Genomic DNA, 25,745 nt, shown 5'->3' on the forward strand with positions numbered 1-25,745 from the left:
CAGGCTCCTCTGTCCATGGGATTTCCCAGGCAGGAATATTGGAGTGGGTTGCCATTTCCTTCTCCAGGGGATCTTCCTGACCTGAGGGTCAAACCCACATCTCCTGCGTTGGCAGGTGGGTTCTTTACCACTGAGCCACCAGGGAAGCCCAAAGTTATAAGTGCCTATTATTTGCAGAGCCTTGTAATGTGACAGGAACAGAGGGAAAAGGGGGACAGAACTTCCTGTCTAGTCGGGGGTCTGATTGGCCCAGCAGGAAATGATCTGGGCAGACCTGTGTGGGATCCCTGAGGAGGGAACTGTATCTCAGTGGGGAACTAGAAAAGGCTTTCTGTCAGAGGGGACATTTGGGACAAGTCCCAGAGGACAGGAAGGATTTCCATAGAGTAGCATCAGCGAGAATAGAGAGACAAGAAAGATGCGGGGTGGGGGTGCTCGAGGCCCAGGGAATAATCTCCATTGGCTGTGATGGGGAGGAAATAGAAGGCAGGGCTGCACAATTAGGTTGGGGCCATGTTACACAAGATCTTGAGTGCCAGGGTGAGGAGTCTGTGGTTAAATGGGAAGGGAATAGGGAGCCAGGGACAGTTGTAAGCAAGATCAGAGTAGTTTGGCAGCAGTATGCCTATGGCCAGGGGCAGGATGGTACCAATAAAAGTCTGAGGAAGGGGATGGCCCGCATGCTGAAATCCTCCCTTTCCTGCTTCAGGTTGGCCCCATACATGATTTGTGGGGTACAAAGCGGGAAGGGAATAAAGATGGCACTGAAGTTGGGGTTCCTGGGTACGGTGAACAGACCCATGGTCACCAGCAAGGGCTTGGTATCAGGACTTCATTGGGAGAGATGGCAAGTGTGGATGGGAGAGATGGCATGTGTGGATGGGGTTGTGATGCAGGAGGTTGTCTAAAGTTGGGGTGGGGCTGGGCTTCAGCTCCTGGCTCTGCAGGGGAGATGCTGTCCTCTGGGACTAGTGCCAGGGCTGGTCACTGAGCTCAGAGGCCAGTTCTGAGTCATTGATTGGTCTCATGTGTGTCCACAGGGACAGTAAGCTGCCCCTACACAACATGGGCCTGCTCACCCCTAACCAAGACTAATCTGGTCTCTTGCCTGCACTTTTTGGGTGACTCACCTTGCTTCTCTCTACCCTCAAGATGGAGGGATTCTACTCCCTGCTCAATGCCCCAAAGGTTCCCTGTCGATGGAGGCGCTCTGTGGGTTTCTCCCAGGCTGTCCATGTGATGTGTCTGCAGGACAGAAGTGGGGGCTGGGTGGGGAACAGCATCCAACACAGACTCCACCTCCCTCAGTCACAGGGAGAGGAAGGTGGAGTCTGGTAAATGCAGCCTGGCATCTGCCTGAGGCTTGGAAATAGGGTTTGAAGTGTCCCCCGGAGCAGAACAATGCTTGACTGACAAGCCCCTCAAAGGGCCCCTCCTCCTCCCACCTGGCTGCCTCTGGAGTGCAGGCCCGCCTGAGCACTGGCCTCCAGGGCTCTCATTATGGAAAGGCTGGGGGTGAGGCTGGCAGGGCAGAGCCCAGGGAGGTGGAGGCCAGGGCCCGAGCCTCCCTGGGGACTAGGACATGCCAGGCGGGAATGAAGGGAAGGAAGGGAGGCCAGTGACCAGGCAAGGTGGGGGAGGAGCTGTTTCTCTCCCTCTGCTTCACCCCACCCCCCCGACTCCTCCCCAAGTGGGTCAGCCTGCCCTCCCTGCCCGCTTCAAGGGCCCCTCACTTGGGGTTAACTAACGGTGAACCTGGGGCGGGATGGCCATGGCGGAGGCTGCAGGAACTGACGGGGCTGGAGGGAGAGCTGCTGGCCAAGGTCCCCAGGCCATCAACATTTCCTCAGCCTTGGGCAGTTATAAGGCCACAAATCACAAGGAGACGGTTGTGTAAGCACCTTTGCGAGCTTAATGGAATACGCAGGGGACCCAGGGAGGCTGTAAAAATTCAATCAGCCCAGCTAACCTGGTGCCCAACTCGCCTGGGACATGGTGAGGTTGGTGGGGTCAAGGGGAGAGGGGAGGACTGTGGGGGAGGGGAGGGGACATCCCCACTGTCCCCCAGCCACACTTTTCCTGAGCCTTAACTCCAAGTTCTTCTGGAACATTCGGGAATGTTGACTCTTCCTCCAGTGCAAAGAGGGGAGCAGTGAGGTCCCATGAGATGCCCCAAGTTCCAGTGCAGAAGGACAGGCTGTCCCCAGGGGAGGTCAGAGGTAGTTCACCCCACCCTGCAGGGTCAGAGTCCAGCCTCCAAAGCGCCCCCCATCCCCCGGCCCCAGGAGGGACAGTGCCGGCCCTGTCAGAACCTGCCTGGAACTTGGAGGAAGAGAGAAGGCAAGGCTGGGCTGTCCGGGAACAGCACGTGGGGGCTCAGGGCACAGGCTTAGCAATGACTAAATGCCACTTACTCCATGTGACTCAGCCTCTCTGAGCCTTAATTTCCACTTCAGAAAATAATAGGCGCCACTTCAGAGAGTCAGCGAAAGGACCAAGCACGGAACACGATTCTTTCTTACAGCACGTGCTCAAATGCTTTTATTTCATTTGTTTGATTTTAGGCTTTGAGTCAAGTCTCTGGGACTATAAGCCTATTTCTGAGCTTGGAGGGACTCAGCTCATTCCTGGGAACTTAGCCCAAGGCAGAGGTTTGCACAGAAGAAAGGAATCTAGACTGGAACCTGGGTGTTTCTTAAAGAAACTATTGAAACCCAGGGATTCTCAGCTTCGGCACTGTGGTCTTTCTGGGCCGGGACAGTCCTGTGCATTGGAGGGTGTTTAGCAGCATCTCTGGCCTCCACCCAGTAAAGTCAGTAGTGCTAGTTTGGGCCACCTAAAATGTTTCCATATGTTGCCAAATGTCCCCTGGGTGGGGGGAAGATCAAAGTCCCCCTCCATCCCTGTTGAAACAGACGGGGCTATAACAGTGTAAGTTAGCGGGGGACGGCCCTGGTGGTCCAGTGGTTAAGATTGCATGCTTCCATTGCAGTGGGCATGGGTTCGATCCCTGGTTGGGAAACTAAGATCCCGTGTGCCTTGTGGCATGGCTAACAGATAAATAAATAAAAATAAATGTAAGTAAGCAACTTATAAAAGAAGAGTGTGAATGAGAGGACTGTGGATGTGGAGGAGGAGGGCTGCAGGGCTGCCCCCTCATGGTCCTACTTTTCTTGCAGGAAGAAGCCCTCAGCTGAGCCCACCACCCACGCTGCCCCCATGCTGCTCCTCGCCCTCCTCCTGCTCCTGGAGCTGAGCCTGGCAGACTCCCTGGGACCCGGAAGCTCTGCTCAGAACCTCCCGGAGAATCACATCGACCTCTCGGGACCAGCACTGTGGACACCTCAGGCCAGCCACCACCGTCGGCGGGGCCTGGGCAAGAAAGAGCGGGGCCCAGGCACCCCTGGCTGGACCCAGGATGGGGCTGTGGTCACTGCCACCAGGCAGGCCTCCAGGCTCCCAGGGGCAGAGGGGCTGCTGCATGGGTCGAGTCCTGCAGGTCTGCTGCAGGACAAAGGTCTGCTCCGGGGGCTGACTCGGCCCTACCCCGAGAAAGAGACCCAGGCTCCAGGGTCAGAGAGGGTGAAGAAACGAGGCAGGGAGCACAAGAGACGGAAGGAGAGATTGAGGCTGCACAGAGGTAGCTGGAGGTCTGCGAGGGGGTGGGGCCCTACAATGGGGGGAGGGGGGCAGTGGGGGAAAGGGGTCAGACCCAAATGACCAAGGGGACGGACTTCAGGTGACGGACATGGAGGCTGGGGGTGGGGTCAATGGCAGGAGCTTCCTGGGAGGACAACTGGATGCCCCAAAGAGGGCAGATTGTGAACCCTCAGAGGAAGAGAGGGGTCTCACTAGATTCAGAGGGATCTGGTAAGAAGAGATGCTGTGAAAGGCCGGAGTCAGGGTGGAGCAGGGGAGGAAGAGAAGGATATGTAGCCATAGGAGCTCAGTCTTATCCATAGATCCTCCTGATTCAGGAAGTTCTACCTTGTGTCTGGCCTAAATCCATCCCATTGTAAGTCCTGAGCAGAGAGGGACAATTCAGTGCCTCCCAAGCACATCACTTAATCAGCGCTGAAACACAGAGCAGAGGCCAAGAGCTTAGACTCTGAAGCCAGATCTGCTCCAATTCAGATTCTGGCTCCATGACTTCCTGGCAAGTCACCTTTCTGTGCCTTGGTTTCTGCAAAATGAAGGCAAGACCCCCTCTTATTCTCACGGTAGACTCAGAGAAATCTTGCTATCCGGAGTACCTAGAACAGTGCCTGTCATTTGGCAGGGGCAGCAGCAGTGGTTGTTTCTATTCAGTAGTTAATTCTCAACTTTCTCTCAATGCTGAATCCACCCATGTCCTCTGACCTGGACATGGCTGATCCAAGGAGAGCGGTCACGTCCTTATTTCTCCTGCCTCTGCCCTGTTTGTTGATGGAGTTTCCTCCCCATCCTTATTTGTTGTTGTTCAGTCAGTCAGTCGTGTCCGACTCTTTGTGACCCCATGGACTGCAGCATGCCAGGCTTCCCTGTCCTTCACTATCTCCCAGACTTCTCAAACTCATGTCCATTGAGCTAGTGATGCCATCCAACCATCTCATCCTCTGTCATCCCCTTCTCCTCTTGCTCTCAATTTTTCCCAGCATCAGGGTCTTTTCCAATGAGTCGGCTCTTTGCATCAGGTGGCCAAAGTATTGGAGCTTCAGCTTCAGCATCAGTCCTTCCAATGAATATTCAGGGTTGATTTCCTTCAGGATTGACTGGGTTTGATCTCCTTGCTGTCCAAGAGACTCTCAAGAGTCCAACCTCCTTACCTTCCTTCATGTTCCCAAATGCCCTGTGAGCTACAGACTCCCCGGAACAACATGTTTCAGCATCTCCACCCAGCTGACCCCTCCCCAGTCTCCCCTGGCGAGAGTCCAGGCAGGCAGCCTCAGCTTCAAGTCTCTTTGTGTGACAAGACTGCCTTTAGGGGTGGGCCAAGAGCCGCAGGCATAGATGGGGACGGGGTTCTGCAGGAAGTGGGTGATGGAGGCTCAGCCCCCTTTTCTCCTGCAAACAACTGAGGCTTGTTTCCCTGCCAGGCCCACTGAAACCCCTCAGGTGGACAAAACACAGTCAGAAGAGGGGAGCCCAGCTTAGATTCTCAGCCTCCCACCCCCGGGGATCATGTGTCAGGTTGGTGTGAGGGTGGTGACATCCTTGATGTCAAACTGGAAGGCATACACCCTGCATGGACTCAGCCCAGCCCAACTCCAGTCCCAGCTCCAGTGGACCAATGGGGCCCTCCCACAAGAGTGAGTGAGTGGAGGAGGGGACAGTGGGCATCTAGATCTCAGGCTGGATTCATCTCAGAAGGGTGGGGTGGCCCCACCAATGGACCCAACCAACCTTAAAGTCAGCTCTTGTCTGAGAAAAAGAGGCAAGCATAAGCGTGGGCCCTCTAGCTTTTCTTGAAGCTTCCTGGCTCCTGTGTGCGTGTGTGTGTTAGTCACTCAGTCATGTCCTGCTCTTTGTGACCCCATGGACTGTAGCCCATCAGGCTTCTCTGTCCATGCAATTTTCCAGGCAAGAATCCTGGAATGGGTTGCCATTTTCTTCTCCAGGAAATCCTCCTGACCCAGGGATTGAACCCAGGTCTCCCGCATTGCAGGCAGACTCTACCGACTAAACCACCAGGGAAGCTGCTTCCTGACCACTTCCCAACCCTGCACTTTCCCCCTCACACTCATCCTACCCCATGCCTGTGTATCTTGGAAGGGCGGCATCCGTGGTTAAAAGTATTGATTCTGCATTAGATGGACCTGGGTTCAAATTCAGATTTCAATACTCGCTGGCTGTGCACCATCAGGCAAGTCACCTAACCTCCTTGTGCTTTAGTTTCCTTCCCTGTAGATGAGACTGAAAGAGTACCTACCTCCTACAGCTCCTGCAAAGGATAGGTGAAATAATGCTTGTAAAGCAGGACCCAGAATGCAGCATGGTCCCAGCTGCAGCATGTGCTCAGCAAGCAGGGTCATCATCACCACGTAGGGAGCTCTCACTTCCCAGCCTTCTCAAAGGCCTCTCCCCTCTGCAATGCTTCTCAGCCTCATCACCTTACTCCCCTACTCAAACTTCACCTCCTCCAGGAAGCCGTCCATTGTTAATCCTACAAACTTCACCTCCTCCAGGAAACCTTCCATGGTTAATCTTACTGGTTTCCATTTGTTGCACTTACATCCCTGGCTGCACTCCATCAAGCTGGACTTGGACTTGCTGGAATGTTGTTTTAGAGGGAGAATCCCCAGCAACACTGCAAGTTCATCCTAGACATTCCCCCTTATCATGCCCCCAGCCTCCTGTTTCCAGCCCCCTCCCCAGGAGGGTGGGCAACGGGGATGCTGGTTGAGCCAATAACTTGCCCTATGGTTCCTGCTGCCCCCTAACTAGCAGCAAAAAATGCGGGTCCTGCTGTGGGCTGATAGGGGGTGATGAGCAGATAAAGTCGCTGTGTTCCCTGCTCCTTGTCTCAGGCCGAGCCTTGGTCAGAGGCCCCAGCTCCCTGATGAAGAAGGCGGAGCTCTCAGAAGACCAGTCCCCAGATGCTTTGATGGAGGAATCCTCCACCAGCCTGGCCCCCACCATACTCTACCTCACCACCTTTGAGGCACCTGCCACTGAAGAGTCCCTGATCCTGCCGGTCACATCCCTGTGGCCCCAGGTAAGGGGCTGGGAGGGTCCTTGGGATGACCTCATGCAAACCCTTCCTAGTACCTTTAGGGAGACTGAGGCACAGGGACAGGAGGGAGTTGGTCCAGGCTCATGAGGCTGGTGGAAGCCGGTTCTCCTGATGCCCATCTAGCCCAGCTATGGCCAGCTGGCCCACTGTCCAGGGAGTGCTGCCACTGTCCAGGCAGTGGTCCAGGGGCTCATTCTATGGAATGCCAAGGAATCAAGTGCCAGCTCAGCACACTGGTCTCTGAACCTAGAAAAGTCAGGCTTTGGGGGAAGAATTTTGTACATCCCACAAAGGTCAGAGAATAACAATGTCTAAAACCATGTCCCCACAATCCAGAATTAACAAGCTTTAGTTAACACTTTGACGCATCTGCTTCAGACCTTTAAAAAGAGAGGGAGCAAGCAAGCAAATGTGGCAAATACACCAATCTTTGGTGAGTCTATGGTAGTTTAGTCGCAAAGTCGTATCCTACTCTTTGCAACCCCACGGACTATAGTCCACCAGGGTCCTCCATCCATGGGATCTTCCAGGCAAGACTACTGGAGTGGGTTGCCATTTATTTCTCCAAGGGATCATCTCAACCCAGGGATGGAACCTAGGTCTCTTGCATTGCAGGTGAATTCTTTACCAAGTGAGCCACCAGGGAAAACCCCTTGGTGAGTCTAGACAAAGGGTATTTATTCTTGCAATTAACACAAAGTGTGTCATTGCACCTCTTCTGTGGCTTTGAACATTTTTTCAAAATAAAATCATTAAACATAACCAATAAAATAATATATGTAGAAGAAGTAAAACTTTTTTAGCAGGAGATCTTCCTTATTCTCTTTTTGGGTCTTGCACTCCCTTGAGATCCTGATAAACCATTTCCAACAAATCCACTGTTATCCATGCCATTGAAGGGCTCCCTGAAGCCCATCTGTTGAGAATCCAGCCCTATGGCATGCTTACATGCTCAATCACTTCAATCATGTCCCACTTTTTGTGACCCTATGGGCTGTAGCCTGCCAGGCTCCTCTGTCCATGGTGTTCTCCAGGCAAGAATACTGGAGTGGGTTGCCATGCCCTCCTCCAGGGGATCTTCCTGACCCAGGGATCGAACCCAGGTCTCCTGTGGCTCTCATGACAGGCGAATTCTTTACCGCTGAGCCATTATTGCCCATGTTCTACTGTGCACAGATCCAGCCCCGAAACCACAAAGGGTGGGGCCGAGGGGGTCTAGAGTAGAACTGAGCTATGGGCATGGCCTCAACAGTGCCATGCCATGGAGACCTGAGGACATCTGTAGGGGAGAGAAGGGACAGGGGAGCGAGCAGCTGGGCTTCCTCCTGAGCGGACATGGCTGCCTCCCCAGCCCCAGCCCGCAGAGGGCCTGGGGACTGCAGCAGCTGCCTATAGGTGCTGTCCTGCCTGGGGGTGGCTGCTCTGGGAAGACACTGCCCAGGTAGCTGCTGGAGCCCAAGTCCTGGAGGCCATCTCGAATTCCCCAGGCTGAGATTGCAGGCTGTCCAACACGCCATGAGCTGGCCTAGGAGGAGCCCCTCCTTTGCCCTCTGATCCTGGGACCCCACATTTCTTCTTCCACCTTTTGGGATCTTCAGGCTCCCTCTTCTCCACCCTCCTCTGCAGGCTCACCCCAGGCCTGACGGGGAGGTGATGCCCACACTGGACATGGCTTTGTTCGACTGGACTGACTATGAAGACTTAAAGCCTGAGGTCTGGCCATCCACAAGGAAGAAAGGTACGTCTGCCCACCCCTCCATGCCCCTGCTAGGCTCTTCCCCTCCCCCACCATGCCGTGGGATAGGGGCCTGGTTACCCCAGCCTGACCTACAGATGTCCAAGTTGGGGAGAGGGGCATGGAGCCTATAAGGGAACAGATACCTGAAATAGACATGTTGCTCTCAAGTGCTCATCACACACCAGATGGATTCCAACTAGCTACTCCTTTAACCTGAAGAAAAAACAAAACAAAACAGGTCTGTTCTGCTGTTGATCCCCTCTGCCTTTTTTAAAAGTATTTAAAATTTTTGTTTGTATTTATTTATTTTGGCTGAGTCTTTGCTGCTGCTGGGCTCTTCTCTAGTTGCAGAGAGCGGGGGCTACTCTCTAGTTGAGTTGAGGGGCAGGGACTGCTCACTGCGGTGGCTTCTCTTGTTGGGGAGCACCGGCTCTAGGGCAGGTGGGCTCCAGTAGATGTGGCTCCCCAGGCTCTAGAGCACAGGCTCAGGAGTTGTAGCACACCAGTTTAGTTGCTCCGAGGCATGTGGGATCTTCCTCACCAGGGGATTGAATCCATGTCTCCTACTTTGGTAGGTGGATTCTTTACCACTGAACCACGAGGGAGTGTGTGTTAGTAGCTTAGTCGTGTCTGACTCTTTGGGACCCCATGACCCTCCAGACTCCTCCGTCCAAGGAATTCTCTAGGCAAGAATACTGGAGTTTGTTGCCATTCTCTTCTCCAGGGGATCTTCCTGATCTAGGTATCGAACCCAGGCCTCCTTCATTGTAGGCAGATTCTTTACCATCTGAGCTACCAGAGAACCACCAGGGAAGTCTCCCCTTTTTTTTGTCCACTCCATGTGGCATATGGGATCCTAGTTCCTCAACCAGGGATAGAACCCATGCCCCTTGCATTAGGAGCACAGAGTCTTAACCAGTGGACTGCCAGGGAAGTCCCCTGATCCCATTTTAGAGAAGATAAAACTAAGGCAGAGAGGCTTCATGTCTTACCCAAGCCACACTGTGGAAGTGGTGGTGTGAGCACTCTGACCCTGGCATCCAGTGCTTAATCTCTGCTCTGATGAGCCTCAGCCTCTAACCACAGGTCCTGTTTTCCCCAGAGAAACACCGCGGCAAACTCTCCAGTGATGGGAACGAAACATCGCCGGCTAAAGGGGAGCCCTGTGACCATCACCAGGACTGCCTGCCAGGTACCGAACCAGCATCGTGTTCCAGGCAGTAGACAGGGCACTGGGGGAACCGTTGTGGGGGGTGGGAGTGGGTGGGTCTTCCCAGACACATGAGAAGGATCCTTTAGGGGTAGTAAATAATAACAACCACTTTGATGAGAGTTGCTGCCATACTTTATTCTATTTCATCCTCACAGCAACCCAGACAGAGAGGGACCCTGTCATTCCCAATTTTCAGGCAAGGAAATTGAGGCTCAGAGAGGCCAAGTGTTTCAGCTGTGATCACAGAACTCGGAAGTGGCTCAAACCTGAGTCTGCTGGTTCTAACCACTGCCCCACACTGCTTCAATTCAGGATGACCCTTCTCCCGACTTCTCCCTAACGTCTTGTCGGGCTTCATTCTGTCCTCATCCTGTTGTGACACTGCTGGGCTCCTGTGGGTGCTTTGATAACATCCTGACCTGTTCAGCAGCTAAGCCCATCAAGACAGTCTGAGAACAGGGACCTGGGGTTTGGATGGATGGTCTAAACCGCTAGCCCTCGACTGGGTCACTCAGGACTTCTGGGAAGCCGAAACCGAGATGGAGTTAGAAGGCCAGGAGGTTTCTGGGGATGGTGGGGGATAAGGCCTGTGAACAATGAAAGCGGGAGGAAGGAGGAATGGACAGGAGTCTGATACAATCTCAGCCAGCCCAATGGGCAGCTCCAGAACAAAGACTCCCTGTTAGAAGAGGCCCCCACTGTGCAGAAATAGCCAGGCCCTGGCAGCCAGTCACTGCCTGGGATGTTCTGCTCAGGCCCAGTGTGACATCATCAGCCCAGGAGGCTCCTGCAGGTGTTAACAGCGGGGGCTGGTGGCTAACTGCTCTCTTGGCCAGTGGATTGCAAGGGCAGAGACTCGAGTGGCACACCTTGGCTCCTGTTAATTCAGTAACCAGAATATTCTACAAAACAGCAACCGAACCATTTGGCATTGTGTAAGCCAGACCACCAGCTCCCTGACAAGCTGTTTCCCTTCCAAATGGTTTTTCCACCCAGAGCAGGAAGAAAAGGCTCAAGTTTGGGCCAACTGGACAGCGGCTCTGAGAGCTGGCTCTGTGGTGGGCGAGGTCATGCCTGGGGCTGTGTCTCAGGGGCTTCTGTTTCCCCATCTGTCAAAAGAGGACGTTGGCGTCCATGATCCCTGCAGCCCCTCCCAGCTCCACACTGACTCCACACCTGGCGGCCCCCTAGCCTTTCCACCCAGTGGGGAATCAACAGTGCCTTTCCTCCTCCCATGATCAATCAATTGCCCATCTGGGGCGTCTAGGGTCTCAGCCGCCCGCCCTCTGGGGACCTCAGCCAGGACATCCGTTGGTGGTTCCGGCTGGGAGGCTTGTGCACCATATGGTCCACCCAGCCAGGGGCAGCCCTGCCGTGGAGATGATGGATCTCCTGTCCAGCGGGAGCGTGTATGGGGCGGCAGGGGGGGGTCTGCTCGGCACGGCTGACTGCGTGTGCTTGCCATGTGGGCAGGGACCTGCTGCGACCTCCGGGAGCATCTCTGCACGCCCCACAACCGAGGCCTGAACAACAAATGCTTTGACGACTGCATGTGCGTGGAAGGTGAGGCCAGATGCCGGGGGCTCCCTCGGCACCGAGAACCTTACCACCTCCCATTCTCCTCGAGGCAGGGGTGGGCAGAGAAGGAGGTGAAAGAATCCCTGGGGAACTGAAGACACCAGCAGGAACAGCTTTGCTCGGTGCTTTCCCAATCTGTGAATTCATTTAGTCTCCATTGCTGGCATCGCTGCTTAGATTCGCTTTTCTCACTTCCTGAAATACAAGCTGGTATGATCTCCCATGATCTGGAGACGGGAGAAGGGAGGAGAGAGAAGCGTATCTTTTAAAAGAAGATCAAACCTGAGAAGGCTGGTGCTTTCACACCAGAATTCTATTCCAGGGGAGACATTCCAAGTGTGATAACAAGGGGTGGGGAGTGAATTTCCCAGCGCTTTCCCAAGGAAGGAGGCTCTTACCCAGCTGGCTCCCTCTTTACCTCCTCTGAGCTCCCACCTGGAACAGTGTGTGCCCTTCTGCCCCGGTGTGCCTCGATGAACCCAGCTCTGTGCTAAGCACTCTACCTGTTAGCTCCTCAATCCTCACAACCATCTCAGAAGGGAGCTATCATTCTCCCCATTTCACACAAAAGTAAACTGAGGCACAGAAAGGTTAAGTCACTTGCACAAACCTATGTAGCTAGAAAAGTGGGGGAAATATTTTAAATTGTGTATTCTGAAAATTTTCAAATACATTATTAAAGTCATCGGAATAGTATAAAGAACTCCCATTTCCTATCATCTAGTTTCAGTAATTCTCACTCGCAGCCAATCTGTGCTGTCCCCACCCCCTCCAGTTCCCCCACTGCAATAGGATTTTTTTTGGGGGGGCAATAGGATTTTGAAGCAACTCCTAAGAATTTAGATATTTTACCTGTGAATATTTCCATATATACATCTAAGAGATAAGTATTCTTTTAAAACCAAAATTCCGAAAATGCACAATAATTACTGGATGTCATCCCACCTCCAAGGTTCACTTCTCTGGGGGTGAGGGGTTTGACCTTTGTCCCTTTGTGAACCGTCCTGAGGTACACGCCCTATTTTTGCTCACATTAGCCTCAAAAGTTATCTCCTGTGAAAGCAATAAAGCTGCTTCAGTCCAATTATTCATTTGTCCAGTTGGTCAAGACATATTTCCGGAGTGCCTACTATGCACCAAGTTCTGATCAAGACATTGGGGATTCAGGGGTGAAGAGAACCAACAAGTTCTCCACCCATGGATTCCATTCTAATGAGATGAGTGACAGTTAGCAAATAACTGGGCTTCCCTAGTAGCTCAGATGGTAAAGCATACACCTGCAATGCAGGAGACCCTGGTTCAATGCCTGGCTTGGGAAGATCCCCAGGAGAAAAGGAAATGGCAACCCCCTCCGGTATACTTGCCTAGAAAATTCTTTGGACAGAGGAGCGTGTCAGCCTACAGTCCATGGGACTGTACTCTACAGTCTCAAAGAATCAGACACAACTGAGCGACTAACACACACACACACACAAGCAAATAATTAGATGTCTGTAAAAAGGAGTAGAACTGTAAAGACAGTAATTCAGGCTGGCCTGGGAATTATTTTAGAAAGGATGGACAGGAGCGGACAGCAGAACTAGCCACCTGAAGATGAGAAGTGGGGTAGGAAGGGAGAGTCCCAGACAAGCAGCAGGGCAAAGGCAAGGACCTCTGACAGGAGCAAGGCTGGCATGTTCGAGTGCGCCTGGCACACAGCAGCCACACAGTGGCACAAGAGGAGATGGGAGAAGCTGGGGGGTAGGATCAGGACTTCATTTACATTGTCATGGGAAGATGTCGGCAGCTTTTTTTTTTTTTCTTTTTTTTAGTATTTATTATTTGGCTGCGTCGGGTCTTAGTTTCTCCGCCACAGGTGGGATCCTTGTTTGCCCACCAGGGATCGAACCCATGTCTCCTGTATTGCAAGGCGGATTCTTAACCTCTGGACCATCAGGGAAGTCTCTCAGCAGGTTTTAAGAAAGGGAATGACCTGGTCTGACTTTTGAGTATATCATCTCACTCTGGCTGCAGGACTGTGCAGGAAAGGACTGGAGATGCAGGGACGAGCTAGGAGGTGAGGGGATGGAGGCAGGCAGGGGTGGAGATGCTGAGAAGCCGACTTCTGTTGCCTGTGTGCAAGGTGGGGGCTCATTTGGCGAAGGAGGAGACTGAAGTGCATAGCAGGCTGGAAGGCACTCCAGTCCAGAGAGCCTGGAATTAGCACCAGGACCTCCAGGTCCAGCCTGCCCAGGTGAGCAGGATGCGGCCCTACTGCTGCACATGCCCAGCTGGTGCCCTGCTGGATGCTCAGTGGGCAGCCCTCTGCCAGGGAAGCCATGCTTCCTTCCTCCCCTGGGCCTCAGTTAGGAGGGGGCAGCGTTTCAGGCCTTCAAAAGATAACTGTGCAGTCAAAGCCCCATCTGCTCATTTCCCTGGTCCCTCCCATCCTGGTCAGTCCCGCCAAAACTCTCATTTCCTCCCTGGAGACTCAGACTCTGGAAAAAAAAAAAAGAAGAAGAAATTGAGTGGAAATGACAGCTCCTTAAAGATGGTCCTGGAAGAGATTGTCACCCAGATGCTACAGCAGAGGGATCCAAGTGATGCCAGGAACCCTCATGAGGACCAAGAGTCCTGAGGTACTTCTGAGAAATTCTGAAATGTTGGATTCAGGTCCCAGAGCTGAAGTCCAGCAGTCTAGGCCAGCCTGGAGGGTTCCAGAAGGGCTTCTATGGCTACCATCCACTCCTATTCATGATCCCCTGCCCCTCCCAAGTGTCACTCGTGTGGCCACAGATCTGAAGGCTCAGTGATCCATGTGTTGGTTCTAGACCCCTAAGCACAAACTTCACAGCAATTTCTGTATTCTCTTGACAGTGACATAAGCAGATCTTAAACTGGTGATGGCCCCTCTCCCTGTGGCCACTCCTAACCGGAAATGTAGAGATTGCTCTGACCACACTGACCTCTCCTTCCCTAACCCCCTACCCCGAATCAGGAGGATATGGCCTTTTTTTTTTTTTTGGCTGCATTGATGTCTTAGTTGCAGCACACATGATCTTCATTGTGGCATATGGACTGTCTAATTGTGGCTCTTAGACTCAGTAGTTGTGTCGAGAGCTTAGTTGCTCCATGGCATGTGGAATCTTAGTTCCTCAATCAGGGATCAAACCCACATCCCTTGAACTGCAAGGTGAATTCTTAACCACTGGACCACCAGGGAAGTCCCGTGAGGATGTGGCCTGAAATGAAAAACATGCCTACCCATGTATGCCAGGGGATGTCTATCATGGGCCATGAGTTAGCCCCAGCAGGAACCCCTCCCACTGGTGAGCCAAGAGGGCCACGCCTACTCTAATTAAGGTGGTCAGGGAGGGTCCCTTTGAGAAGGGACTGTGAAGGAGCAGCTATGCCAAGAGCTTCAGGAAGGGATTTCTGGCTGTGAGAACAGCAAAGGCCCTGAGGCTGGAAATGGTGGGGTGTATGAGGAAAAGTGCTAAGACTAGGTGTAGCTGGAGTTAGAGAGAGGAGGAGTGGGAGGTAAAGAGAGCAGACAGGGGGCAGGGCAGGTCCCAGAGAGTCCTGCAAGCCAGGGGAAGCAGTTTAGATCTCCTTTGGAGTGCAGTGGGGAGCCACGGGAGGTTTTATAGGGAAGGGCAGAATCTGAATCTCTTTTATTTATTATTATTATTTGCTGTGCTGCATGGCATGTGGGATCTTAGTTCCCTGACCAGGGATCAAACCCAAGCTCCCTGCATTGGGAACACAGAATCTTTACCATTGCACTACCAGGGAAGCCCTGCATTCCTTTTAAAAATAATTTTAATAGACTATTTTTAAAGTCGTTTTAGGTTTACAGGAAGATTAGACAGAAAATACAGCAGTCTCATATGCCTCCCCCAGCAGTTTCCCCTGTTATCTCACATTAGTGTGGTGCACTTTCTAAGATTGGTGAGCCAATAGTGGTACATTCTTAAGTCCACAATTACATTAGTGTACACTCTTTGTGTTGCACATTCCTTGGGTTTTGACAAAGACTAGACATGTACCCAGCATTATAGATAGTATCGCACAAAATAGTTTCCTGGTCCTAAATATCTCCTGTGCTCCATCTGTTCACTCTTCTCCGTCTGTGATATTCTTTTTTAAACCCATTCAGGCTGCTGTGCGGGAGATGGATTGGTTGTAGGGCAGAAAAAAGGAAGGCAGTGATAGTGAAACGGTGCGAGGCCGGGCGGGGGCGGGGAACTGGCTGGTCTCACGTCTGACCCCCCTTGCCTCTCTTCACTCAGGGCTGCGCTGCTACGCCAAATTCCACCGGAACCGCAGGGTCACCCGGAGAAAGGGGCGCTGCGTGGAGCCCGAAACGGCCAACGGCGACCAGGGGTCTTTCATCAACGTCTAGCTGCCCGCGCGCGGCGCCTCCGCACCGGCCTGGGGACTGAGCTCCGGAAGTTTGGAGAAGCCGGGCAGTTTGTTTATAACTAGCGGTGGCAGGTCAAATGCGGGACCAGCTGACTGAGGCTGCAGGCTCAGATCCAGGACGCTCCGTCCCGAGCACTGGACGAACTGCCCCTCCCCAGGAGCCGAGCAGCAGCACACCTACACCCTCCCCAGGGCGGACGGGAGACCCACACTGCCTGCGAATCCCGCTGTCCGTGTTCTCCTCGTTGGCGATGTCGAGAGTGCCCTCTATCGTCCGACAGCAGCACTGCAACGGTTTCAAGTTTCCAAAGGAAGAGGCTTTTGAGCTGGAAAAGAATGGAAACTTCTGGAGAGACTGGGGAACCAAAAGGCGGGAGATGAATACCGAAGCACCTCCTATGTACCAGGCACTGTGCTAAACGCGGGCCATACGTTATCTCGTTTATCACATGACCTTTTAAAGTAGGCATAATCACCATTTTACAAGTGAGGAAACTGAGGCAGGCTTAAATGATCTTGTCCAGGGTCCCAGGTCAATGCTCTTCAAACCTTCACCTTGTGTAGGAATCCCCACGGATCTGGTTAAAATGCAGATTCCAATTCAGTCGATTCTGCATTTCTAACAAGGTTCAGGGATTGCTGATGCTCCTGGTGACCGGGGACCCCACTGAAAGCACCAGGTCCCAGGGAGTCAGGAGTGGAGCTGGCATCTGAACCTGGGTCTGCCCAGCTCCAAGGTTCACATCCTTGCTCTTTCACAACCAAGGACTCATTCCAAGTTCTCCACGGCTTTTGGTGAGAGACACGTGTTCCCTGGTGGTTCCTTTTGCTGTGGTGAAGGCTGGAATAACAGACAATTCTCTTCCTTCTAAAAGAAAATGTGCATTAAGCACCTGCTTGCTTACAAGGCAGGATTTGGGCAGATTGGCGAACTGGGGTTCTGAGACCGGAAGTGTTTAAGGGAAACGGTAAAGCTGCTCCTTATGTCTATGGCCCTGCTCACCCTATCCTGGGATGTGTACTTTGGAGGGGCCTGAAAGCTGCCACCCCAGGAGTTCTTTGGCTTTTGGAGTTCATGACCTTTGAGAATCTAATGCAAGCATGGACTCAAAAACACACATTGCCAGTTGGCACCCACTTTGTATACGTCTTAGTGGTTCTAGGTCCCCCAGAGACCATCCCAGGTCTATAGGTCTACACTTCTTCAACAGAGTGTACTGAGGAGCTGGGGACATCTAACTGCATCCATCACAGACCAGACCCATGATGCCCACCTAAACACCTTTCTGAGCTGATGTGACTCTATAGTGGCCACCTCAGGAGAGTCACTTAAATCCCTCCACCTGGCATCTCACTCCTGATCAACCCTCAGGTCCAAGGCAAACAAGGTTGCAAACCTTCCCTCTCCAGGTGCCTCGCTGGCCTGGACCGCAGCCGGAGGGACCACACCCACAGGATGCCAAGGCTGTTTACTCCATTGGGAAAATCAGTTGGGGTCAGGGGTATGTCACCGAGGAAGGCAAACAGATCTAGAAGAAACCAAATACACCGGCTCTTTTCTCCTTATTCAAGTTCAGAGGCATGGGAATCTTAGGGAGGGGAGGACCGCAAGAGATCAAAGCCGGCTATTTGAAAATTGAATCCACCTGCAGTCTTGTCTGTTTGAGACCAGACAAGGCCAGTGCTGTGTGCCTCATATGGGGTGGCCGATTTGAGGTCATGATAGAACCCTAGCAGGGGTGGCTGCAGGCAGAGAACCCAGAATTGCTTTTGTCTGGTGGTGGTGGGGAGGTGTGTGGTGGGCAGTGGTAAGGGTGGCCCTGGCCATCAATGATGGAAACACAAAAAATTAGGACAAAGCTGGAAGGCTCAGTGGAGCTATCAGTGCCTACCAAGGGCGCTCCATGGCTAGAAATTCAGGGCCTATGGCTTTGCCCTAGCTACTTCCATTTTGCATTTGCAAAGGCAAAGTAAGTGGAATTCTCTTAACTCCAGAGTTAGGGGTCCCAAGGCTCTCTCTGTGTTTAACAAACCTCTCTGCCAGAAGTTCTTCCTTAGGTCTGCCTTAAATTTCTTTTGCTGGTGCATAAGCCAATATCCTTGAATCCAGGGTTCAACAAACTTATCATAAAGGGCCAGATAAATATTAATATTATAGGCTGTGTTCCAATGAAGCTATTTATGAACCTAGAATTTCAGATAATATCACTTGTCACAGATGGTTATTCTTTTGATTTTCATTTTAAAATGTGAAAACCTCTTAACTTGCAGACTACACAGAAACATGCAGTGGGTTGTACTTGGACCCCAGGCCATGGTTTGCCAATCTCGGCTTTAATCTGCTGGTCTCAGCCTTGGCTGCACATTAGAACAGTCTGGGGAACTTTCAAAGGTGCCTGAGCCCACCTGCGAAGATTCTGGTTTAATCGCTCTGGGTTGTGTCTGGGCATTGTATTTTTGCAAGGCATCCGGGTGGCTCTAAAGTGTCACCCGAGCCTGGGTCTGGGACCCCTGCCCTCATCCTCCTACGGGAGTGTAGCTGCTGACAAATGGCCTGCTCCACCACTCACAACTTTGGTGACCCTGGGAGACTTCATTAAGGTCTCTGTGCCTGGATTTCTTTATCTGTAAAATGGGGCTAATCATTCTTCCTTCATAGGGGTGTAGTGAGATGTAAATACAAAATCCTAGCAACATGCTTGCTACAGTGCCTGGCACATAAAAAGCCCTCAGTTAATTTATTTTCTAGGATGATTTTAGCAGCTGTTCTGTTTTTTGGCAGTGATCCATCATGTACTCAGAAATCAGTTCAAAGTCACCATTCAGGATCTTTCCTCAAAGCATGTTCCCTGGAACACTGTGAGATGCTCCCTTAGGAAAGAGGGGATGGGGTTCTGTGGTCAAAGAGGTTTGGAAAACTGTTCTGGACTCAGCCCGAAGCAACATGTACAGTTTCTGTCCACTAAGGCAGAGCTGTGGATGTCAGTGGCTGTGCAACAACAGGATCAGGAGTTTCTAAATATATCCCCCTCCTCACCCTGAGGCTGGGAAGAGCTGAGCAGGAGGCCACGTGGAAACCAACAGCTACTGGGATGGTCACCTGTGCCCCCTGCATTCCTCCTGAGGGAGCTTTCCAGCCATTCCCCAGAGATACTCACTGTTCCCACGGGGCTGCCTTTCCGTGACTTGTCTGGTGATGCCAAGAGTGGCTCCTGAGCCTGCCAGAGATGGGCGAAGGGTCAGAGGACACGAGAACCATGCCACATGGGAATGTGACAGCTTCACCTGCCCCTTGAGGAGTCACCGAGCCATACATCATGTCCTGAAGCCAAGACCCCTTCCACCACCTAGAAGCTACAGGTGGAGCCTTTGTTGCTAAGTCACTCAATCGTGTCTGACTCTTTGGCACCCCATGGACTACAGCACACCAGGCTTCCCTGTCCTTCACCATCTCCTGGAGTTTGCTCAGATTCATGTCCATTGAGTTGGTGATGCCATCCATCTTGTCCCCTTCTCCTCCTGCCTTCAATCTTTTCCAGCATCAGGGTCTGCCTTACTTCAAGCCATATTCAACACATCCAATATGATCTGATGTCAAGATGACGGGCGTCAGCTTCCTGGAAGGGATCCGCTTTGCAGCTGGAGAGACATCTATGTAACCTGCAAGGAACATGTTTATAAAACAACAGAACAGCAAGAAAAAATGGGTGCTGGGAGAGACAGCAGGAGAGGCCAACTATTTAGGCTCCTCACTGGGGCTTGCATGCAGTTGACAGGGACACCATGACCTTCATGATGATCTTCACTCCTGTGGGAGATGGGAGGGCATGTGCTGGGGAGGGCATGGTAGGACTTGCCAATCTGAAGAACCAGGGGCTTCCATCACAGGGAGTATATTTACTGAATCCTAAATCAGGATGGTGGTCTGGTGGAGGATAAGCAGCCTCTTCTAGATGCAAAAGGCTTTCTGGTCCCTCCGTCTTTTTTTTGTTATTGTTGGGACAAGGAATAGCGACTTTATTCGGAAAGCCAGCCAACCCCATCTTGCCTGAATTAGAATTCAGGCTTCTTTTATATTTAAAGGAGAAACTCAAACACTTTCTGGTTCCCATCAGCCTTCATCTCTTCCTCCCTGCAGTCAATCATTCACAGGTGGACCTGATCAGGATGTTCCTTGTGTGCTAAACAAAGATATTTTAGCTTAATGCTCATTATCTGGGAAGCAGGGTTCCCAGTAATGGGCCATTATGTGTAATTTAAGTTTATAGGCAACGTCCCTGTAGTGATTAATTTGTAATAGGATACAAAAGGTCTTCCCTGTCACAATTCCCACTGTCAATGTCCGTTCCACAGTCTTGTGGGGGAAAGACCTGGGAACTTGGCAGAGATGCGGGATCCCGGCCCCACTGGGACCTACCTGCTGAATCAGTATCTCTAGGGGTGGGTTTTCACAAGTTCTCCAGGCTGTCCTAGTGCACAGTAAAGGTTCAGAGACACAGTAGATGCAGAGGGGGAGACAGGATGGTCAGACGGCCAGGGACATTTGGATGATTCGGAGGCGTTTGCATATGGGTGTGAGGGTGACCAATCTGAGATCCACTTTGCCTGGTTAACAACCAGAGTGACCAACTTGCAGGCTCCAAGGCCCTGCCTCCTGGGCTGGAACTGGCCTTTATTTTTAGAGGAAATGAAGGGGAGCATCTGAGCCTGGGGCCTCAGTCGTTGGGTTTTCTGGCTTTTGGGCACTTCCCTGGGGGACTGTGGTTCCTGTTTATAAAGTATGGGGGCAACAGGGAAACGGGGAGGTGCTACATCCTCGAGTCCCATGATGGCGTGTTGCATGCACTCTCTTGAGCTGTAAATAAAGAGATGATGGTTAATAAGCTTCCCTGTTGTCTCTCTCTGCCCCTCCAGATGGTCTGTCTTGCAGACAGGGAACACTGTCAGGGTGTTTCGGGGGAACTCAGCCTGGTATTTCTCCAGCTACTTATTCATTCACTCTGCACCGTGGATTAAGCATTTGCTCTGAGCTAAGCAGAAGAGAGTGGCAGAGGATGAGATGGTTGGAAAGCATCACCTATTCAATGGACATGAACTTGGGAGAACTCCGGGAGACAGTGAGGGACAGGGAGGCCTGGCGTGCTGCAGTCCATGGGGTCGCAAATAGTCTGACATGACTTAGCGACTACACAACAACAAAGCGTACACAGGCAGGTAGGGTCTCAGCCCTCACCTGGACTGCATCCTGGTCCTTTAACCAGACCATTGTCGGGGGGACATTTCATATCTTTATCTTCTCCCACTTTAGGGTTGGGGCAGCTAAGGTCCCAAAGAGATTACAAGGCTGGCCATATACAAGGCTGGCAGGCACATTGCAGGCAGAGAGTGCTGAGAAAAGCAGGTACCCGCTTGGGCAGAATGAGGAAAACAAAGCACCGCCACCTAAGACCAGGCCTGGGCAGGCTCAGATGCCGTCTTGGGAAAGGGCGTGAACTGGCTGAGGGTGGACTGTCTTAGCACCAGGAAGGACATCTGTTATCTCAGTGGCAGCTCCAGCCAGCACCACCCAGCTGTGCAGACCAGACCCCCTCCAAGCCCAGCCGATCACAGCAAGGCTATGTTATGGCTCTCAGTGGCTCTGTGTCCTAAAGCCAAGGGAGGGTCCAGACCCCCCTGGGAGCCAGAGTAACCACAGATGTGGGAAGCTCCTAAAGGCCTAGGGTCCTGGGCTTTCCCTGCCCAGGCACCACTGAGGGACTGGCTCCTGCAGCCTGGACAGGGAAAGCCCCCTAACCCAGGGTTTCTATAACACAGGCCTGGGGTGCCAGTGTCAGGATCCTATGAGGGGCAGACCCACAGTTCTGAGCCTACCCAGGCCCCTGACTCAATCTCTAGGGGTGGGCTTGGGAATCTGCATGTTGATAAGTACCCCCTCACCCCACCCCCAGTCCTGAGAACTACTGCACCAAACCTTCCTGAGAACTCACATTCTTCCCTGCTAAGGCCCCAGGTAGCTAGCAAACCTCCCACTGAGGGTGGATCCCAGGAATCAAGCCCAGGAGGTCCCCCTTCATATAAGCAACTGCTCAACTCAGCCATTGTAGTGCAAAAGGCTACAGAGACAACACAGAAATAGATGAGCACAAATGCATGAACATGGTTGTGTTCCAATAAAACTTTATTGACACCAAAGGGCAGCAGGCTGGATCTGCCCTTGGTCTATAGTTTGCCAGGCTCTAGTTGTTACTGCTGACCCCGGGGTCAATGGTTATAGAAAGGCATGCTGGGCTTCTAAAATCTCCCTTTGTTGTGGAATGTCAACTCAAACCCATTTCTGCTAAGGAGGGTCTGAGCAGTCTGAAGTGAAGGGTCAATACCAGTTGAACCTGAGGCCATGGGGACTTCGATGCTCTGTGCTGGCAGCATGAATGCAGCCCTCAGCGGATCAGGTGGCTGGATTGGCAGTGTCTCAGGGTTCTCCAGAGAAACAGAACCAACTGAGCATTTGTATTTATGTATCTTTAAGTGTCTATGTGTTTACTTCTTCTTTATATGCGTATTTATATAAAGAGATTTAAGGAATTGGTCTACACTATTGTAGGAGTCATCAAGTCTGAAATTTGCTGGGCCAGCCAGCAGGTGGGAAACTCAGGCTGGGCTCAGTGTTACAGGCTTGAGGCCATGTTTCTTGTTCCCCAAGACCTCAGTTTTTGCTCTCAAGGCCTTCACCTGATCAGGTGAGGCGCACCCACATTCCTGCAGGTCATCTCCTTTATATGAAGTCAGCTGCTTGTTGATGTTGACCATATCTGCAAAATGCCTTCACAGCAGCACCTGGAGCAGTGTGTGATTAAATCTTTGGGTACAACAGCCTGGCCAAGTTAATACAAAAATATAATCACAGGGGCGGAGGCGGGGGGAGCTCCTGGAGCTGGGCTCCCGCACTCCAGATCCAGATCACAACACTTGGGTGTGTGGTAGAATTGTCTATGATGTGTCGTGAAGCTCTGGGCCTCCTTGCTCCGTTTGCCATCAGGTGGCAGCAGCAGCGGTTACCACCTGTTATGTATGTGGGCATGAGTGCTTTGGTGTGCCCAGAGGAGTGTCTGGACCTGAAATTCCACTTGGGGTGGATAGGGTGCAAGGGTGCTGTCAGTGGACCATGTAGGCAAGTGGCTAACAGGGGCGCCCCTTCCTTTTATCGCACCCCCACCCCCAGTGCTGTATCCTGAAACCCACCTGTTTGTGCTGGGAGGCCAGCCTCAGGACAACTGGGCTCCTTCCACACTGGTGATTGGTCAGTGTGGTAGGGCTGGGTAGTCAATTCTGCACATTGTGGTCCCAAAATGTCCCACTGTGTTCCCACCCTTGACCTTGCGTCAGCTCCCCGCACATGGTGAAATCCAGGGTTAGCGAAGAAACGCATTCATCTGAACACTACCCTGAGCTCTGTTTACTGAGCTGACTCCACTGCACGAGGCACATACCCTCTGGTGTAGCTGCAAGTTGTTAGAGCCCGTTCTGCAGAGCAGGAGAACTAAGGCACTAAGAAACAAAGGCCACTTGTCCAAACCAATGTAGTTACTTAGTGGCAGAGCTAGGGACACTACCCAAGTGTCTTGAGTCTAAAACCTAACTGTGGGTAATAATTCCCTGGCATTCTAGTCATTAAGACTCCACACTCCCCTGCTATACAGCACAGGGAGCCCAGTCTGGTGCTATGTGACCACCAAGAAGGGTGGGATGGGGGTGGGTGGGAGGCAGGCTCAGGAGGGAGGAGATATATATATATATATATATATATATATATATATTTATGGCTGATTCGAGTTGTACAGCAGAAACCAACACAAAAGCATTTTGTAAAGCAGTTATCCTCCAATCAAAGGAAAAAAAAAGAAAGATTCTATGCTTCCAATGCAGAGGGTATGAGTTTGGTCCCTGGTCAGGGAACTAAGATCCCACATGCTGTGCAGTGCTACGAAAAATTAAAATAAAACCTGATTGTGTCCACCAGCCTCATGTTCCTCTCAAAGGCCACAAGTTCACTGAGCACCTACTAGGAGTCAGTCACCAATCCTCACCCTCAGGCTCATCCACTTGGCAGATCACAGGACTCTGAGCTCACCCGGGGCCATTAAAGCTACTGTCGGGGCCAGCGGGGGTGGGGAGTGGGACAAGAGCTCTGCCCTCAGGTCCCAGCCCCGGGCTGCCTGAGCCAAAGGTCACCCACTCACCTTCAGGCTGCCTCCTGGAGGGCTCCTCAGAGAGAAAAGGGGTTGAGATTCCTCCCACGGGCTTTCCAGTCCCACCACTGCTTCTTCATTCTTCTCTTATCTCTCTGCCAGCTCCTTAGTGACCCCCAGCATGTGAGCTGAGACCTCGTGGAGCCTGCAGCGGAGACTGAGAGCCGGTGAGCAGGCAGCAGTGAGTGAAAGTAAACACCAAGATAAACCCCACCTCAGATAGGCATCCAGGGCGCTGCAGGGCTCAGCAGCATAACCGACCTTGTTTGTGTTTCTGAGCGATCACTGAGGAGCAGCCAGAGCTCTCACATGCCTCCTTGGACTCCAACCCCATTCACGTGGAGAGATGGGAGGCCACACAGAGAAAAGGAGGCAGCAGCCTGAACTCAGGACAGAACTGGGACAGGCGGTGGAGGCAAGAGGCAGTCAGCATGTTTAGTAAGGAGCCTGTGAGATCAATCCGCCTGCCAGTGCGGGAGACATAGGTTCGATCCCTGGGTCAGGAAGATCCCTTGGAGAAGGAAATGGCAACCCACTCCAGTATTCTTGCCTGGAGAATTCCATGGACAGAAGAGCCTGGTGGGCTACAGTCCATGAGGTCACAAAAGAGATGGACAACAACAATAACAATCTCAAACTCCCAATCCAGCAATCCTCTTTATGTCACCAGGTGTATGCATCCATGTGTGTGTGTGTGTGTGTGAGCACATGTGATCTCACAGTTGTTCAGTTGCTAAGTTGCGTCCAACTCTTTGCAACCCCGTGGACTGTAGCATGCCCAGCTTCCCTGTCCTTCACCATCTCCCGGAGTTTGCTCAGATTCATGTCCATTGAGTCAGTGATGCTATCTAACCATCTCATCCTCTGCTGCCTTTCTCCTTTTGCCTTCAGTCTCTGGGATTAGCAGATGCAAATCACTATATATACACACACACACACACACACACACACACACACACACATACAATGGATAAATATCAAGGTCCTACTGTATAGCACAGGGAACTTTTTTCAATATCCTGTAATAAACCATAATGGAAAAGAATATGATAAAGAATGTATAGATACATATTGTTGGTATTTAGTTGCTAAATCATGTCTGTCTCTTTTGCAACCACATGGACCGTGTGGCCATGTAGGCAACCATGCTCTTCTGTCCATGGGATTCTCTAGGCAAGAATATTGGAGTGGGTTGCCATTTCCTTCTCCAAGGGATCTTCCTGACTCAGGGATCAAACTTATGTCTCCTGCATTGGTGGGCAGATTCTTTACAACTGAGCCAATGGGGAAGTGCACATATATTATATATATATACATACAATTGAATCACTTTGCTGTTCAGCAGAAATTAATACAATGTTGTAAATCAACTATACTTCAATAAAAATAAAGAGGATTGCTGGAGAATAGATGAGGGGAATGAAGAAAATGCCATGAGACTGAGAGTTAGAGTGCAGCTGAGGGGCTGGACTTGTATTGGGCGACGGCCAGTTACATTGCTTTCTTTCTGGCTGACATCTCACATGACCACTGGGACACCTCAGGGCACAGGCAGTTTCCTTTCTGCCTTCTCCACACTCACCATGGGGTCCACAGGGCGTTGTGATGAGTTCTCTGATAGCTGACTTGAGCACTCGGGTGTCTGGAGGCATGGGGAAATATTGCTAAGAGTTCAGTGAGGCTGTCCCAGGATGGGGCCCACCCAGCAGTGATTTTCTTAGGGCCCCGAGGAGCTGGCAAAGCAACTGGAACATTAGAAATTATTGGCTGCATTTTAGGGCTCAAGAAGGAGTATTCAAGGAGACTGACTGGGGCCTATAAAAGTTAGTGATGGATGCTGCCCTAAGTCTCAAT

The 25,745-nt window shown here is 51.8% G+C and overlaps 1 protein-coding gene and 1 long non-coding RNA gene across 6 annotated transcripts; one reads left to right on the forward strand and one right to left on the reverse strand.

Annotated features, from left to right (window-relative positions):
* Window positions 1-3,197: 3,197 nt before the first annotated feature.
* On the forward strand, window positions 3,198-15,637 carry DRAXIN (dorsal inhibitory axon guidance protein). The gene is made up of 6 exons (XM_086344508.1): window positions 3,198-3,640; window positions 6,507-6,694; window positions 8,339-8,450; window positions 9,553-9,642; window positions 11,137-11,226; window positions 15,513-15,637. Exons 1-6 carry the CDS (start codon window positions 3,220-3,222, stop codon window positions 15,623-15,625), a joined length of 1,014 nt encoding a protein of 337 aa, XP_086200634.1. The 5' UTR covers window positions 3,198-3,219; the 3' UTR covers window positions 15,626-15,637.
* Window positions 15,025-24,036, reverse strand: LOC147356654 (uncharacterized). Of its 5 annotated transcripts, none has more exons than XR_015143404.1 (4): window positions 23,883-24,036; window positions 19,203-19,305; window positions 18,804-18,863; window positions 15,025-15,971 (listed from the first exon to the last, which is right to left on the reverse strand). It is a non-coding gene; the product is annotated as an uncharacterized LOC147356654 (long non-coding RNA). The 5 variants fall into 5 exon arrangements; XR_015143405.1 differs by lacking the exon at window positions 23,883-24,036 and adding an exon at window positions 19,547-19,684; XR_015143406.1 differs by lacking the exon at window positions 23,883-24,036 and adding an exon at window positions 19,399-19,536.
* Between the last annotated feature and the right edge of the window lie 1,709 nt (window positions 24,037-25,745).

Source organism: Bos grunniens, chromosome 16 (genome assembly GCF_055505025.1).
Source record: "Bos grunniens cultivar Pamir isolate PY7600 chromosome 16, Bosgru_T2T1.0, whole genome shotgun sequence".
Lineage (NCBI taxonomy): Eukaryota > Metazoa > Chordata > Mammalia > Artiodactyla > Bovidae > Bos > Bos grunniens.